General features: G+C 33.3%; 1 protein-coding gene across 9 annotated transcripts in view; it reads right to left on the reverse strand.

Moving 5' to 3' along the window:
- Positions 1–17,124, reverse strand: part of LOC110034503 (ninja-family protein Os05g0558800) — a 35,324-nt gene that overhangs the window by 3,916 nt on the left and 14,284 nt on the right. For 2 of the 9 annotated variants that reach the window (XM_020739091.1, XM_020739794.1), the window contains exons 2-3: positions 16,609–16,727; positions 7,761–8,730 (exon numbers count right to left, since the gene is read on the reverse strand). In XM_020739091.1, the coding sequence (XP_020594750.1) occupies positions 7,761–8,730; positions 16,609–16,638 (1,000 nt within the window). In that variant the 5' untranslated portion in view covers positions 16,639–16,727. Of the gene's footprint in view, positions 1–7,760; positions 8,731–9,289; positions 9,370–16,608; positions 16,728–17,124 lie in introns of all 9 variants that reach the window. The other 7 variants (XM_020741875.1, XM_020743282.1, XM_020741185.1 and 4 more) reach the window with 7 other exon arrangements.

Here is a 17,124-nt window from a genome sequence, read left to right on the forward strand (position 1 = left end):
TTTCCCTAGTCTTAATCCACAAGAAAAATATCATGAACGAAAGGCATACACCAGGGTACATCCTCCTGCAAATGTCCAATAAAAGCATCCTTAACTAAAGCAAAAAGATATGGGCTTGAAGTCGATCCCTAATGTAATCCAACTAACATAGGAAAATACTCGGTCAATCCTTCTTCTGTTCTAACACAACTAACAACTCTAATATACCTATCTTTAATGACTTGAATATAAGTCATATCAACACCATTCTTCTCTAGAACTCTCCAAAGAACTTCTCTTGGAACCTTATCGTAATTTTTTTAAAATCAATAAAAAACAGATGTAGATCCTCTTTGTTATCTTTGTACTTCTCCATCAAACATCTCAATAAATGTATTCGTGAACATAAATGAACAAATTTGACTACGTACAATGTTCAGTTCATTTAAGATTCAAGTTTTTAAAAATTGTTCAAGCCTGTGTATTTAATAATTTTAACGAGCATGATCGAGTCCAAATCAGGTCAAGTTCGAGTTGTTCATCGAGTGTATTGGTTCATTTTACAGCCCTATCTCCAAGATGGGGTATAAGTTTCATACCCTTCATCAACAAGTGGAGGACTCCCTCTCGCATGATAATTATTTTTAAATCAGATGAACATTACTTAATATTTAATTGTTGAGCATTTAAATGTGTTTTAATTTGAAAGTAGGCAAGGGGCCTTTACTCAACCCTCACTTGTGCATCAAATCGAGTCCTAGTCCTGTTCCTTATCCATTACATCTACTTTAACTGTATTTCAGATTCATCACAAATATTCATCTAATATTTGTAAAATTTTTTTCGTCAATCTTCAAATAGGAATGTTAAGTATTGATTCACATGTTCATTTGCCGCAAGTTTCATGCAAAGGATGATGTATAGCATCAAGCTACTTCTGAAGCCCTCACTAGAAGATCAATATCAAATGCTTAATATGAGATCAAGATTTAACATATCATCATCAAACCATGCATCAATAAAGCCCCTTCATATCAATTTAAAAAATGCAATAAAAATCAAAGCTCGGAATTCAAATTTTAGGGCAAAATTTTAAAATTTATACTTTATTTTTTATGTTCATATGGAACCAATCGGAATTATTTTTTTTTTAATTTGATTAGCTTTAGCCTTGATTAGGAAGTCTTTGGGCCAACCATTCCTTGATAGAAAACTAATTGGCAATGGTTTCAGTCCCCATCTTATTTTGCTTTCCTAGCTGTTAATTTCCCTCCATTTTTTAGGTTTTCGAAGTTTGAACTTCCAAAATAATCTAATGCTTTAAATATTTTCTATAATAAATAAAAATAACTCTTGATATTTGAAATAAAATGAAGTTTTTGTTCTCTTTGGTTGAGTGCTTGGTGGCTGACACCTCCAACAAAAGACCTAACAATCCCAATCAATAGTTAATGAACTCTCCTCCTTTCTTCTACAAACATACTAACATCTTCTATTGCATCTCCTTTGACCTCCTAAAACATTTCCCTAGCACTTACAAGCCACAAGCAACCCATAAACTGCTCCCACAAAAATAATCTAAACTAGGCTTAAGTAACCCAACCTTCAAATGTTCTCTTTCCTCCAAACTTTTTAAATTTTTATAAATGTTCCTAATCTAATCTACATATATTCTCCTAACACGATCAAGTCATTCCATCCCGTTCATACGCCAGAAGCCCTTCCATTAACTCAATAATCATAGACTTATCAAATCGGCAAATTTACATCACATTACACCGAGTCTTGGCTCTTCTCCATCCATAAACCTCCAAACCACTCAGAATTTCACTAATTATTTGAGCACAAATCTAAAAAAATATTATCCTAAAATTTCCAAGTAAATCCATGCTATAGATCTTCAACTATAATAAAACTAAATTTAAATCCCTGTAAAGATTTATAGTTAACTTTTACAGTGTACTTTTGGCCGACACCTTTCTCTAGCTCAAATAAAATTCTTCCTGCCACTCAAGGGTGTTCGCATTATCATTACACCATTACCACAATAGTTAGAAGTATTAGATCACCATTTTTCTCAAGGCTAGATCAACTTTAGTATCAGATTCAAAACTTAGGCTATGGCGACTTCAACAAAAGCAGCAAGGAACAATAGAAGCTTATATTATTTGTACTTGTCATTAGTGATCATCCATCAAAGGGTAATCTCTGAACTTAGATTGGATTAATGTTATTTTATTTTCAATAAAATTGAACAGAACTTTTGCTATTTTTATTTTCCATTTGGTTAAATGCTTCGTGGCTGGGCCCTCCCAAGAAAATACTTAACATCCCATTAAATAATTGATGAACTCTCTTTTCCTTCCTTCTGCAACCACTAAAATCTTCCACTGAATCTCCCTTATTCCTAAGACCTTTCCCTAGCTCTTACAAGCCTCAAGCAATTCACAAACTCCTCACATAGTAATTAGCTAAACTAGGGCTCAAGTGACCTAAACTTGGTTCTTTTCCCTCCAAAGCCTTTAGACTTCAGCATCTACTCCAAATCTAATGTACATATATTCTCCTAACATGCTCAAACCAGTCCATTCCCTACATCCGCTATAAGCCCTTTCATTAACTCAATAATCATAGACCGGTCAAATTGGCCCATTTAAATCACCCGTACCTAGTCTTCGCTTTTCTCAATCCATTAAGCTCCAAAACCCTCAGAGTTTCACCAATCATTACAGCAACATCTAAAATTACCATCCTAAGATTTCGAAGTAAATCCATGACTGAAGTATTCCACTATAATAAACCCTAAATCCCCATAAAGACATCTAGGATTAGGTTTTGTTATATATTTTTGGCCAACATCTTCCTCTTGACCTCCACTTTAAATAAAATTATTCCTATCACTCAAGAGGATTCACAACATCATTAAGCTCCCATCACAATAATTAGAAGGCTTCAATCACCGTTTTTCTCAAGGCTATCAACTTTAATATTAGATTCAAAACTTGGATTTTGGCAGCTTCAGCAGAAGAAAAAATAGGAGCTGCAGTTTATTTGTATTTGTGATCAGTGGATCTATCATCCATCAAAGGGTAATATCGGAATTTAGACTTGGTTAACATTCTTTTAGTTTAAAAGAAAATTAGAGAATAAATTATACATGGTTGAAGCTTGGTGGACAGCCCTCTAGACTTCACCTCTAGAGAGAGTTAGGTATCATTTTGTCCTATTTTCTTCCTTTCTTTATGCTTGTACCCCAACATCCCTAAAATTTATCATGCCATTTTCCAACCTTTTCAGACATCACGCAAAGATAAAAACATAATTAGGAGTAATCAGCCAAAGAATGGTTCCTAATAGGTGTATTAATTCAGCTTGACATATTATGTTTGCCCTAAACTTGACCCATTTATAATATGGATAAACAAAATTTAACCAACCAACATAATCTGAACCTGAATCATCTATTATGATTATTATATGGATTATATATTTTTTCCTCAGGTCAATACGACCCAATTAACGAATATGATTGACTGAAGCCAAGAAATATGACCAAAACCTGCCTAACCCAACCAAATAGCAATCAGTTCACTTCTGATTTAATTTTGATTTATTAGGATCAAATCAAATTCAACCCAAATAATAATCATGTATATAATTTAAACCAAAATTCAAACCAAATAGTAAGGTCCAGCTAAACCTGAATTCTTTTAGTCGAATTTGGGTAGAGTTCCTAGTGCATAATTTTAGTCATCTTCCCTAGTTAACCCTCTAAATCTATTACACACCCATCTAACATTTTCGAGCCATTACATCATATGCCCTTAGTCTCATCTCTTAACCCTACAAATCCAAACTAGGCCAATCGAAAAAGAAAGATTTTCCCTGACTTAATTTTGATTTCAATCAACCTACACACCTCTAAATTTTTTGGGTTTTTATCAACTCCACCTAAACACATCTTCTAGCATTCCCATAACCTTTCCAAAAGAGTAGATCCCCTTCCATGACATAACCTAACCTAAAGAGAAAATTAGAGGTCCAAACCCCTGATTAGGTTTGCTCAGCCGTTCCTAATCCATTCAGTTTAAAGAACCCTAATACAATAATGGGAAGCCTTGGATCATTCCTTATAAGGCTAGATCAAAGGATTTCAATAGGAATTTCAACAATGCTTTAGCGTTAACCCTCTAGAAGGGGTGTTAGGGAAGTGTGCCAAGCCATTGCATCACACAAAAAAAGCATGTATAGTTTGATGCAGAAGAATCAATAAACACATTTTTGTTTTCTATCCTGCCTAGTCAAGAAAGACATGCATTGGATATATGTATTCCCATCACTTCAAAAAACAGGTTTGAGTACCTCTAAAAGCAAACAAATTTTATATAGTTGTCGAATGCTACTATGTTCCCCTACTTTACATTGCAAGGATAACGAATGTGGGGAGCTTCCCAACTCATCAAGAAAGAAATGTAAGAAGACTTGGACATATAATTACAAATGCATGAGATTTATAAATTGAACTATATGCAAATGTGCATTCTACTTGCTAGGCGTGCGAGATCGCACAAGCACATTGGCAAGATTTGAGTTGACATGGACAAATAGGTGAATATGTATGGTCGAGTGAGTGAATGAACATGAACAAATAGGAGAGTAAACGAGCAAATAAGTAAGTTCGCGAGTAGCCAAGCGCTTATGATGAGTAGTTAAGTATTAATATATAATTTTACAAATCTAAATTAATTTAAAATTTAATAAATTTCAAATTAACATCCCGCTAGTTTATACCAAATAAATAAAACATATAAGCAAGCTTTTTTACATTCAAATAATATAAATAAGCCTTAAAAAAATAATTTATTAAAATAATAAAATAAGAAGACATTGTATTAAGTTTATATGCACATTGACACTAAATTATAATATGCTACTATTAAATATTAAATTAAGTCAAAATTAATTAGATTTTATTTAAGTAATATATCATAAAAGTATAAAATATAGAACAAACGAACTTATTTGTAAACATTAATAAATGAGTTGGACTATATTCAAATTTGGTTCATTTAACCTTTGAGTATTTAAAATGTTACAAACTTATTTATTTACTGTTTTGAACAAACATCAATGCACTAGCAAAAAGGGACTTAGACTCAAATATGGCTCGTTACATCTAGTAATATACATGTCTATTTTACAATCTAATTAATCAAAATCTAAATAGAAATCAAGTCAATTTTCGATTATTCATGCCAACACAAACTAATTGAAATAATTATTGGTTCTACATGCTTGGCACGAACCTAACTAAATAATGGGTCAACCTAAACCCAATTTTTTTCTATTTGGGTTAGCATGTCGAGCATTTATTAAACCCCAAATTCGGGGTGTGCACTTACCAGTAGGTGACCTTACATTGGCAAGCATGTGTGTGAAGATGGGTGGGTTGGTGAATTGGCGAGTAAACGAGTGTGCGTTGGAAAAAAAGGTAAGCAAGCACGATGGATAAGCAAGCATGCAAAAATGCACTAGCAAGCAATCACGTACAATAGAGTAACCAAGGCTGTCCACAGTTTAAATTGCCAAATTTAATTGAAATTTTGAAAACATGTATGCATCCATAAATTAAGAGGAACAAGGATTATGATGTCAAGTTTTCCCATAGTTACAGTTGCACAAAAAAAGGCAAAGACCACCAACAAAAATTATCTATAATTGTGGATAGCATGTTGCAGCCATAAAGATTTGAGTTGCCCCACCAAATCAAAAAAGACATCAATGATTGACTCCAATAACAGTCAGAGATAAGGCGAAGCAAAGTGCCCACCATCATGCCAAGAAAAGCATGTACAACAAAGTGCTTGTGCAAGATGAAAGGAGGTAAAAGGAAAAATTTAGTTGATCGCCTTGCACCATAAAAGCTTGAAAATGCTTCATAGAATTTTCTTGCTTCAATGGTGTTTAAAACAACAACATATAGAACAGAGTGAGGGCCTGTCTCATGCCTTCCTAGCAGTACGAGACTAAATCTCAGAGCAGATATTTGCATCCTTGTGCAAACATAGCTAAGCCTTCTATATAAATAATGATGTGGCATTAAACTGTTGGATGTGGATGGCAAGATGATCTTATTCTGAACAATGCATGGTTTGTTTGATACGTAACTAAGATACTCACTTCTACGTAATTTAAATTAGCCCACAGGGACTGGTGTGATTACTACTTGAATAAGCCAATATTAGCTCATCGTTTTAGTGATTAATCTTTTCTAGAATAAACTCAAATTTAGGCTTGTATGGAGATTCAATCGTTCAAACTAAACTTCATTTAGCTTGATTTGGTATATCGGACACTATTTTAGAACTACTAGAAAATGGGACTAGATTCTCCTAAGATAATGCAACTAAAATTTGATATGCACCATGCCAATAATATTGGAGTTTGCTAGCAAGCGAGTGAACCCAATGTCATAATGCTTACTTAATTCTCCCACATTAAGTTGATCAAAATCACAGACTTACCGAATTATAATTAAATTATTATAGGACTCGATAGAACAAATAAATTAAACTCAAAAGAATAGATTGACCGGGCTACGATATAATCTAAGTTTAAAACAAGCAAATTAAATTAATCTTGACGAAATTGAATGAACTTTGATTTAAGTAGATGTACAAAGCTTGAATGGGATTAGGCTTTATTTAAGCAAATCAAACAAAGATTGAATGATTCAAAATCCTGAATAAATTCAAGCAAGCCTGAGAGGAACAAACTAGCCCTAGTAAGACTATATTTAGTTTAAGCAAACTTAGTGCGATCTTTACTGGATTTAATACGAATCTGAACAGAAATCAATCATCTGAGAATTTTTGGAGGTCTCCTAATCTTTTTACACATTCTACCAAAATCTTGATCAGTAACAATTCTCTTGGCTGTTGAACGTCAGATCATTGCATTGAAATGCTGTTGTTGGAATGGAAAGCTAGGTGTATCTATGCATAAATGTAAGTTCTCTAGGTATGTAAGAATAAATAAAACCTCTGCAATAAATGTGTATCTTTAAGAATATAGAATGGGGCTTGATAACAGAAAACCAATCCAAAAGGATGGCAAAAAAATCTCCTAAGCAGGTCATAAGGGGTAAAATGGGAAACAGAAAAAATAAAAGATAAGTTAAGAGCCAAAACAGTCCCCCAAATATTTACATGGGATCATTTTAATCCCGGGTCTATTTATTAAAGTGTCAAATTAGTCCACATATTCTTTTAATTAGGGCTAAAATAGACCTTCCAGGATATTTCAGCCCAAATTATAAAAATACGAGAAGAGCGCTTTATAAAGCTTGGGACTAAAATAATACTAAGTCAGTGAACTATTTTGACACTTTTCTCATAAAAGATATAATTACATTCACAGCACTCAAATCATTGTTATTTACAAAACTGGCACCTAGATGATTTTTTTGAACTACCAAACCCATGCATTTCCGTGTGCCACCATCAAAACCATCCATAATTTGATAAAAACGAGAAATATGGGTTGGGTCTTCATCATGAATTTTGATGTTTTAGTGAATTTGAAAAATGGATGAAAGAGGATGCTAGATTCCAACAAAGCAATGTTTCGAGTGCTATGCATGTGATTGCCCCCGTTATAAAAAATGGCTCGTTATGGAATAACAACTACGATAGACAAAAAATTAAGTCAAAAATCAAAGAAAAAGGTTACAGAAAAAAGGATGAAAAGTTCCATTATTAGTCAGATTAAAGAGAGATGACCTTGAGACGTCTTTGCACCATCCTCAAAATGCTCCTGTACCGGAACTCCAGTAGACTGTTCTCGTCTCGTAACAGATGAAGCATTCAGAGGCTGCGAATTAAACGCCCACGACGAACCCGTCTCCAGTGTTGGAAGCTGCGCAGGAGGGTAACCAAAAGCAAGCTGCATGCTGTTTGTATTTGCTGCTGAAGCCATAACGGGATAAGGAATGTTCATGACTTTTAGTGGTTGGAGGGACAGCGGAATTCCAAATGTAGGTTTTCCATATTCAGGATTAGATTCCTTTCCTGATAAATTTGGCTCTCGTGATTCACTTGGCACATTTTTACCACTCAACACTAAAGTGTCGGAGCATTTCATGCTTTCTTCTCGGCGCGAAACCAGCCGTGACTGAGGATCTTCAGCTTCCGACTCTGCTACATCTTCGTTTTCACCGGTAGACCCGTCTTCCGTGGTGTTCGAAACATGTGAGTTTCTTATTAATGCTCCGGTGGACTTTTTTTCATGCTTGCTTGGAAAATTTATCTCCTCGAAGGGCAGCTTCCGTTTAGCAGGACCTGATTTCTCATCTTCAGTTTCAATAGTTCGATTACTAGATGACAACTGCTCTTGATACCTTGTAAACTGTACGAGATTGTTTCGAGCATCGTTAGAATAATCAGACATGGATGTGGGGCATTTAGCGAGGTCTGTAAAGAAGTTCTCGGGGGGTTGAGTAACGAGATCGCTCTTCTGTTTCCCTTTAGATTCTACGTTCTCCGAACAGCATTTAAAGAAGTTTTTAAATGACTCGTCGGATATCGACACATTGCCTCCCATGAGCCTACTGGAACTTCCTTCATCACCTTTACATTCTGAAGGCAGATCTTTAACTTTAAACTTAGAGGACTTAGAGGACGATCCACCAAAAGAGAGGCCCAAGCTTAGCTCGAGCCCGTTCTCGTCGTCCATTTCTTCGCTGAATCTAAACTGGCACAAACAAAGGTCACAATTACCTTGAAAAAATCAGAACTCTTATAATTTACATAGGTTTCAATGGGCACAAAAGGCACTTGTAAGAGAAACTCATTTCTGAGTTACTCAAATCAAATTTGGAAAGAAAATAACTTAAAAAGGGTTTACATACATAATACATAATTCTTATGTATTTAAATATCTAAAACCCAAAGTTTGATATTTACACTTATAACACATTGGTATCATAAATCTATGAATGAAAAAGTGCATTTCACTTTTAAAATGATAGTGATGGTGGTATTTTTTATGTGATATTAAAGATTTAACTGGTATGTAAGTAAATATGAATGTATAGGTGTTAGAGAAATAAATACAAGAATTGTGTAGCATGTAGGTAAATGCTCCTTAAAAAAATAAAGTTGAAATCACAGCCAAGATAAGAAATGGAGATACAAGGAAGAAACATGGGAGGTGATGGCTAATTTAAACTTGTTAGAAAAAAGAAGCATTGAAGTAGAAACAGACATAAGTAGAAGCTTTGAATTTTGCAAAATAAGATCTGAATACTCACCATGAAAACCAACAATTACTGGAAAATCAATAAATAAAGGCACCATTTGAAGCATGCATAACCATTTTTTCAGCGACCTTCTGATTAAAAAAAAAAAAAAAAAAAAAGTAAACATACAAACTAAATCTCTGCAGCCATTCTAACAAGAAACCTAGTGCGGAAGTCAACGTAAATAAATAGAAAATATAAAAAATACTGAGAAATGTGAGTAATTAAAATCCATCAAATCCCCTATACATATACCAACTTTAATATTAGCACTATCATTACCAAAGAAGCCAAGAAAACCACTACTAATATTGTTTGGATGCTAGGGGTTGTAGGATCTGCTAAAATTTTTAAATAATTAAACCATTTTTCAAAACCCGAGAGCCATGAAGAAAAAGGATTCATGTAGCCGACCCCACTTAGTGGGATAAGGGTTTTGTTGTTGTTGTTGTTGTTGTTGAAACCATTTTTCAAAACCCGAGAGCAGAAATGCAACAAATGAAACGGCTAAAGAGAAGGGATTGCGAAGAAATGAGAATTCAAATAGCTAAAGAGAAGGGATTGCGAAGAAATGAGAATTCAAATACAACAATCCGGAAAAGAAAAAGGAATATTCCAGTAGAGAAATCATAAATTTCAATAAGGAACTTTAAATCCCATTATTTGGATAAACCTTGCTTTAATGCATAATTGGTTAAATCCCGTATTTGTCAAGTCCAGCCAGTCACAGGGTTTAACACATTTAAGAATTTCTACCTCTCACAAATCTTAAATCATAAACAAATAACTAAACAAATTATTAGCACTTAGCAAGGTTTAATAGTTGTTACGCCAAACAGTTTAAGAGGTTGTTTGGCGACTTATAAGATTTAATTCAAATAGAACTTTCGTAAATCCTATCAATTCGGATTTACTAAATCAGAGGTGATTAACTCACAATAATTATTTGCATGACAGACGCAAAATTCAGTTAAATCTTGTAAGATTATTTGGAAACTTATTTCAAGATTTAAATGTGTTAGTTCATATGATTTGAATAATGAGTATTGATGATGAAATTATTAAATTATTAAAGCTAAATCAATTTCATTGAAGTTCTTTATTATTTCTAATTATCTTAATTATTAATTAGTAATTTACTAAGCTAATAAATCATTAATTCAAAGTTTACTAAACTAATTAATCATTAATTATCAATTTATTAAGCAATTAAATAATAAATCCTATTTAGTAAAATAAATAATTTCACTTAATTAAGTTAAATTTTTTCTTTACTAATATTAAGCGGGTTTTTACATACATAGCACTCGAAACTTCCAAAATTACGTATTTTGTACTCAATACTTCTTATTTACGAATTTCACACCTAAAGCATATCGAATTAATTTAATATGGCACCCTGTAAATCCTCCGTTACCTCTTGGCCCAAATTCACGCAGAAAACAACAAACTCGCACCGCCCCATTCATTCATTCTTCTTGTGTGATCTTTGTTGGAAGATAACCCCTATGCCCTAATTCGTTCAATCTTCAGTTCATAGCTAAAGCAGGCGACCAATTTTTCTTCTGGTCTAAGATTTTGCTCTATTGGTAGGTGAAGAACTCCCCCAATTTGCTCCTTAGTTGAAGAACTCTCCCTTCCGAGCCATCTATCTTCATTGATTTGAAATATGATTATGAGATCTGAAGCCCTTCATATTTTTTCACCTCTGCAAGAATATGAACTTGATGCCCTAAATCGTTCGAGTTTTAATTTTCTCCTGCTTTGGCAACAACCTCTATTTCTTGAATCTTTTATTTTCCTTCTGGAGTTTTAAATTTCTTATTCTTATTTGGGACGATTTGTGACATTATATTCTTTTTAATTCACGAATTGTTTTAGAATTTTGATATGTCATATGGCTGGATATAATATGGTATGTGATGTGGTTATATGTTCCGTGCAAGTTGTGAAAAATGTAATTGGTCTTCTGAATTTTTTTCGTAGCACAATTTTGCGTCGGATTTACATCCATTTTTCATCGAAAAATTCGATGCTAAAATGACAATAATATTTCGTCATTCATTGATATTATTTATCGCAAATTCAACGATAAACCGACGATATACTTTATCGCCTGAGATTTTCAGATGCAAAATTCGAAGCACGTGTAATCTAAACAAATTAGACATGATTACGACGCAAAAGTCGACGCAAATAATTTGCATCGAAATATTCCGACGCAAAATTTACGGAATTAACATTGCCGACTTCTGATTTACCTAAGAAAAATATCGGAGGTAAATTGGATGCAAATCTAACGATAAACCTCAAATTCGTCGGATTTGCCTTCGATTTGCATCTAATTTGGCCGACGCAAATTTGTTTAATTCTTGTAGTGTGAGTAGTAGTGACAATGTGAGCTGACTATGATTTAGACCTTCTGACTCTTTTAGAGCAACTTCTCACATATTTTGTTTCTATCACCACGTTCATGAAAATAATATCACACCACCTTCGATTTCCATAATTCTGAGTTTCACTTCTGCAATTGTCCTGAAATTGAAGTTTACTGATGTCTGTATTTTTCTGACTAGAAAAAGCACTAGATTGTTGTAATGATGAGGTATGAGAACTCAGAATCATAAGCAGTACCATAGTATAGACTTCCCTCAGAGAAGTGCATCCAAGGTCAGATAAAATATGTGATTTAACACCTTCATACCGAGCAATAAGATCAACTAGAAAACTCATGATAGCTATTTATTCACTTTGAGTCAGTTGAAACCGAACATCAATAATAAAGGGTAATAGTGTCTTTAATTCTACATACACATGTTTAAAGTGCGTTTGGTACGTGTTAAGTGACAGATCTTGTTGTTCAGCACGATATAATTTATTGCATACATCAAATAATTGAAAAATATTTTCTCCCATAAAACATGAATGCCAATTCATCGATCGCATCTTTAACACAATCGTGATGAGTAATATGACTAGATTGATCAAGTTCAATAGAATTTAGTATTGTATCAGAAGCTGAGCATCCACTCTCATCCACTAAAAATAATTTGGCTCGGTCTCAACAGAAGGATTATCAATGAGATGACTCTCTTAAGAAATAATTCTTAAATAAAGTGTCACAATTTCATTCCAATAAAAATAATTGATGTCATTTAACTTTTCATCTGTAATCTTAGCCACTGATGAAACCAAACCTGTCACAAGATGTTTATGTACATCAGTCATAATCGATGTAATTAAGTATTGAAGGATGAAGTGTCAAAGCACTCGGACACAAATAATTCCCCGACGCACTATTCAACTATCTCCAAATAAAAGGAAAAATTAAGCCCAACGATTTGAGTAAATAGACATAGATCGAGCAGAACATAACAATCAAGCAAAGCACAACAACCAACAACGTAAACAGAGCAAAACATGTTGATTTCGTTGATGACCTAATTTCATCGATGCACATAGGGCGGACAAAGCATATGCAGGCATAACATAAGGCGAAGTTGATGCAGATGACATCGTTCAAAGCGAAGAAAGACTCATGGGAAGCAGACGATGTCTTCCTAATAGGGCTATCAAAAAAACTCGTTGATCGACAACAACACGAGTTTGGCTCATTAAGTAGCTCATATTCGTGTATTAGTTATATAGATGTATTCGTTATATAATAATATATTATATATATTTATATCAAAATTTAAATCATACCAAGTCATGTGGTCAGGCAGTTTTGTGCCTTCTACTGCACATAATTGTTACAAATTTGAATCCAACAGCCTAGATATACTTTTTTAATTACTTTAAATGAGTCAATTTCAAGTCAAACACAAACAAGAATATGCAAATTGAGTCAAACACAAACACACTTTTCACGAGCAATTTTTGAACACGAGCCAATTTCAAAGAAGCCGAACACGAGTCAAGCCTAAGCTCACTCAAATTCAGCTCATTTAAAGCCCTACTTCTTAGGAAGCAGTTGAACTCGTCGACCAACTTGCAAGAAGGAAACAAAGAGGTTGCAGACAAAGACGAATGATTTGACGAATCTCTGATACCATATAACGGAAAAGGCTTCTTTCTTATTCCTATTAAAGACATGTTACACACACACACACACACACACACTCCCAATCTCTATAGATTAGGAATATCTATAATAGAGGAAAGATCTTGTAATTATATCCTCTAATTAGATTTCCTATAATCAAACTTCTTAATATATTACTTTCCATAACATCATCCAATGATATAATTAGGATATGGTGGAGAAAGCCATGGAACAATACAAAAATCATGCTGCAAACCAGTCAAATCAGGAGGATATCAAACAAATGAATTGATTAATGTAAGAAAATCTTTTTTAAAAGCCTTTTAATTTAATTTAAATTAATTAAGAGTGAGAATTTGGCTTAACTAAAGCATAAAAACATGTATTCCATAATTAATTTTGGAGGTACAACAAACATTAATAATGTAAATTCTTGCAGGGCAGCGACGGGAGAACACAAAAAAAAAGTCGTTGATGAATCGACGATATTTGTTCTCAATATTAAGCCAGATTACCTAGAAGCATCTACCAAGAGAACCCTTACATAGTGTCAAATATTTCTGCAAATCCCCCACAAAAGTGAGAATTTCAAATAAAAGAATGTCTAATTGCATCCTCCTACTTTCTAGACAATCACTGTAACCTATTTAGTGCGCATTTCAATTTGAAAAGCTTGAATGTACAAACAAAAACAGTAGTGACATCAAAATTGGTCAATAACAAAGGTATGGCTTAGGATGAAAAATTCTAAATAAAGTATTATCAGAAATGAGAAAAGTGTCAAAATAATCTCCGACTACTTGCAGGAGAGAATTTTAGTCCAAGAGTTCATAAAAGTATTAATTTAGTCCCCCGACTCTTTTAACATGGATTGGAATAGACCTCAATAAGAACTATTTTGGCCCTCATTAATACAGTCCAAGGACTAATTTAATACTTTTATAAACTTTGGGACTAAAATGGCATAATGTATTTTGTTGGTGGACTATTTTGGCACTCTACAGTTTACTCGATCAGAAATCAACATCATTGTATTCAATATTAAAGATTGCTTAATCAATAGAATGAAAGAGAAACTCAAAACTTAGATAAAATATGCAATCATCTAATAATGCAATCGACATTTAAATGGAGATCCAAGCTGAATCTACTAACAGTTATTTGGGGGAGCTCGATAAAAACCCAAGGACAAAAAAAATGCCACATTTATTTGACATCAACCTTTTCAAACTTCTCAGCTGTTGGATAGAAATGCAAAACAAAAGTGGCTCAGAAAACAGAAATTGAACAGAAAAATAAGTGTTTGACAAGTGATCATGTGATCAACTCTATTCTCATATGCAATCACATGTCGGTTCAACATAAATATTTTGATCAAGGCACGCCTTCAAACCACATAAAATAAATATTTGCATGTAATATTATATGTATCCCTTCAACACAAAAAAAAAAAACAACTATGTTGCAAAAGTACAACAAAACATTGACATATGCAACAAACAAGCACTTGAGGCAAGAAAATTTCGACATAAGGCAACCAAAGGATGCAAGAGTCTTGATATGCACTAAAACGTCTAAACGTACGTCTTATAAGCTAATTTTATCATATTTTTGTCTTACTGTATTTTCCTTGTTATTATCAAAAACAATGAACAAAAAAGAAAAAGAAATGATAGAAAAACTTTAATACCCTCCCTCATTTACCTTAAAAAAAAAAGAAAACCTTTCATTCAAGAATATTACAAAGAAAGATTTACACAGACATCACTCAATTCCAAGGTATTTACATATCTAACACCCAAACTTCAATTCTTACACACATATCACCTTACCTATACATGATAAGGTGTATTTCATTTTTTAAAAGTTAAAACGGTGGTACATTTGATGTGATTTAAAAGATTTGGATAGTATAAATATAAAAAACTAAAGTTTAGGTGTTAGATATGTAAATAAATAGAAATGGGGTGGTAAGTATGTAAATTGCCCTACTACAGTTTGTTCCAAAACTGAGGTGGTTCCCCAAAGAGTGATGCTTCCACTTCATTGTTCACTTTTGTATGATTGACTATTAATTTCGGCTTGATTCTGTTTGCTTGTCTGAAGAAGGCATAAGAGACGTGCAAATGTGAATGTGGACATTTAGGGCATTTAGCGTGCGTTTGGGACCCGTGTGTGTGTGTATAAGAATTTTGCGGTATGCATGAAAAAGCTCGAATTCACGAATTTGATAAGGGATAATTACATATATTAATATCACTGTGGTAAGTTTGGAATGAAATTATCCAAACCGCGGGACGCAATCTCCCTCCGACTTCCTTTAAGTCTCAAATTTATGTTATGCGGCGAATGCGCAATTCCCGCTGACATAGCAAACAAAAGTATGAACCGTGGTTTTGACCCAAAATGTGGTCCGAAAAGTGAAAACAAGTGCACCCTTAGTTTCAATGCGATTTTCCATTTGCAGAGTAAATTTCACGGGAAAATATGAGGGCGCTTACATACATACCACCCAATTTCAAAGTAATTACGTATCTAACACCAAAATATCATTTTTTAAATTTATACCACCCAAATCTTTCATATCATATCAGAAATAGTATCATTTTAACTTCTAAAAGTGACATACAACTTTTCATGCAATCAGTCAGGTGGCATATATGTAAAAAAATGAACTTTAGGTGTTAGATATGTATATACATAGGAATTAAGTGCTATGTATGTAAATCTTCCAAAAATAAAATATATCCTAATCAAACAAATAACGGGAAAACCATAAGATCCCGGTGTATTAATTTACAAGCCTACTAAACACATCACACCAACCCTCAACTAAATATCCAAATGGTAATATACCAATATCATAAATTTGTTCAATAATTCATTTTAAAAGCTACTGAGTATTAGTGTTTCCAAGCTAATCAAGCTTTTACATTCTAGTTTAATCACCAGCAAAATCTAAAAGGAATTTACAATGCATATCCTACGATTCTGATGAATTTACATATCTAACACTAAGCTTTACCTTTTTACATTTATACCACCTTAAAGGTGCATTTCGCATTTCATAAGTTAATAATAGTGGTATTTTTAATGTGATTTGAAATATTTGAGTGTTATAAATGTAAAAAACCGAACTTTAAGTGTTAGATATGTAAATACATAAGAGCTGGGTGGTATGCATGCAAATGCCCCAATCTAAAATTGCAGTGCAAAATCAAGAATAAGAATTGAAGTACTAAAAAAGGTGGACACAAACTGAAACATAAATAAATTAAAAGTGCACCTCCACGCATCTCTTGGATGATAATAGCATAAATATTAGGTTTTCATTCTCTCTTGAAGAATGAAACTAAAGTCCAAGAAGATGAAAGGAAGCAGAGCTAAAGGCAAAGATGGTCGTTTCTGCAAAAGAAAAAAGGTAAATATATAAAACAATAAAATTTCAACTGTTGAGTATTGTTATGCAATCAACATAAGAAGATAAAAAAGTAGTAGAGTTAAAACAGGTGAGTGGAAAGTCATAAATGGAAATCTTAGTGTGTTAAGTAAGATACAGTAAGGACTCTCTAGAGGAAGGGCACAATCAGCACTAACAACTCAGAGTACTGAAAATGAGAAGGCGCATTTACATACATATCACCAAATTCTTATGTTTTTACATATCTAACACCCAAACATTGCTTTCTAAATTTATACCATCAAAATCGTTCATACTACATCAAAAATACCGCTATTTTAAATTATATATATATATATATATATATATAAATATTGGAGCATAGCTGTCTTTTTTATTGAG

Source organism: Phalaenopsis equestris, unplaced genomic scaffold (assembly GCF_001263595.1).
Source record: "Phalaenopsis equestris unplaced genomic scaffold, ASM126359v1 Scaffold000001, whole genome shotgun sequence".
Classification (NCBI taxonomy): Eukaryota; Viridiplantae; Streptophyta; class Magnoliopsida; order Asparagales; family Orchidaceae; genus Phalaenopsis; species Phalaenopsis equestris.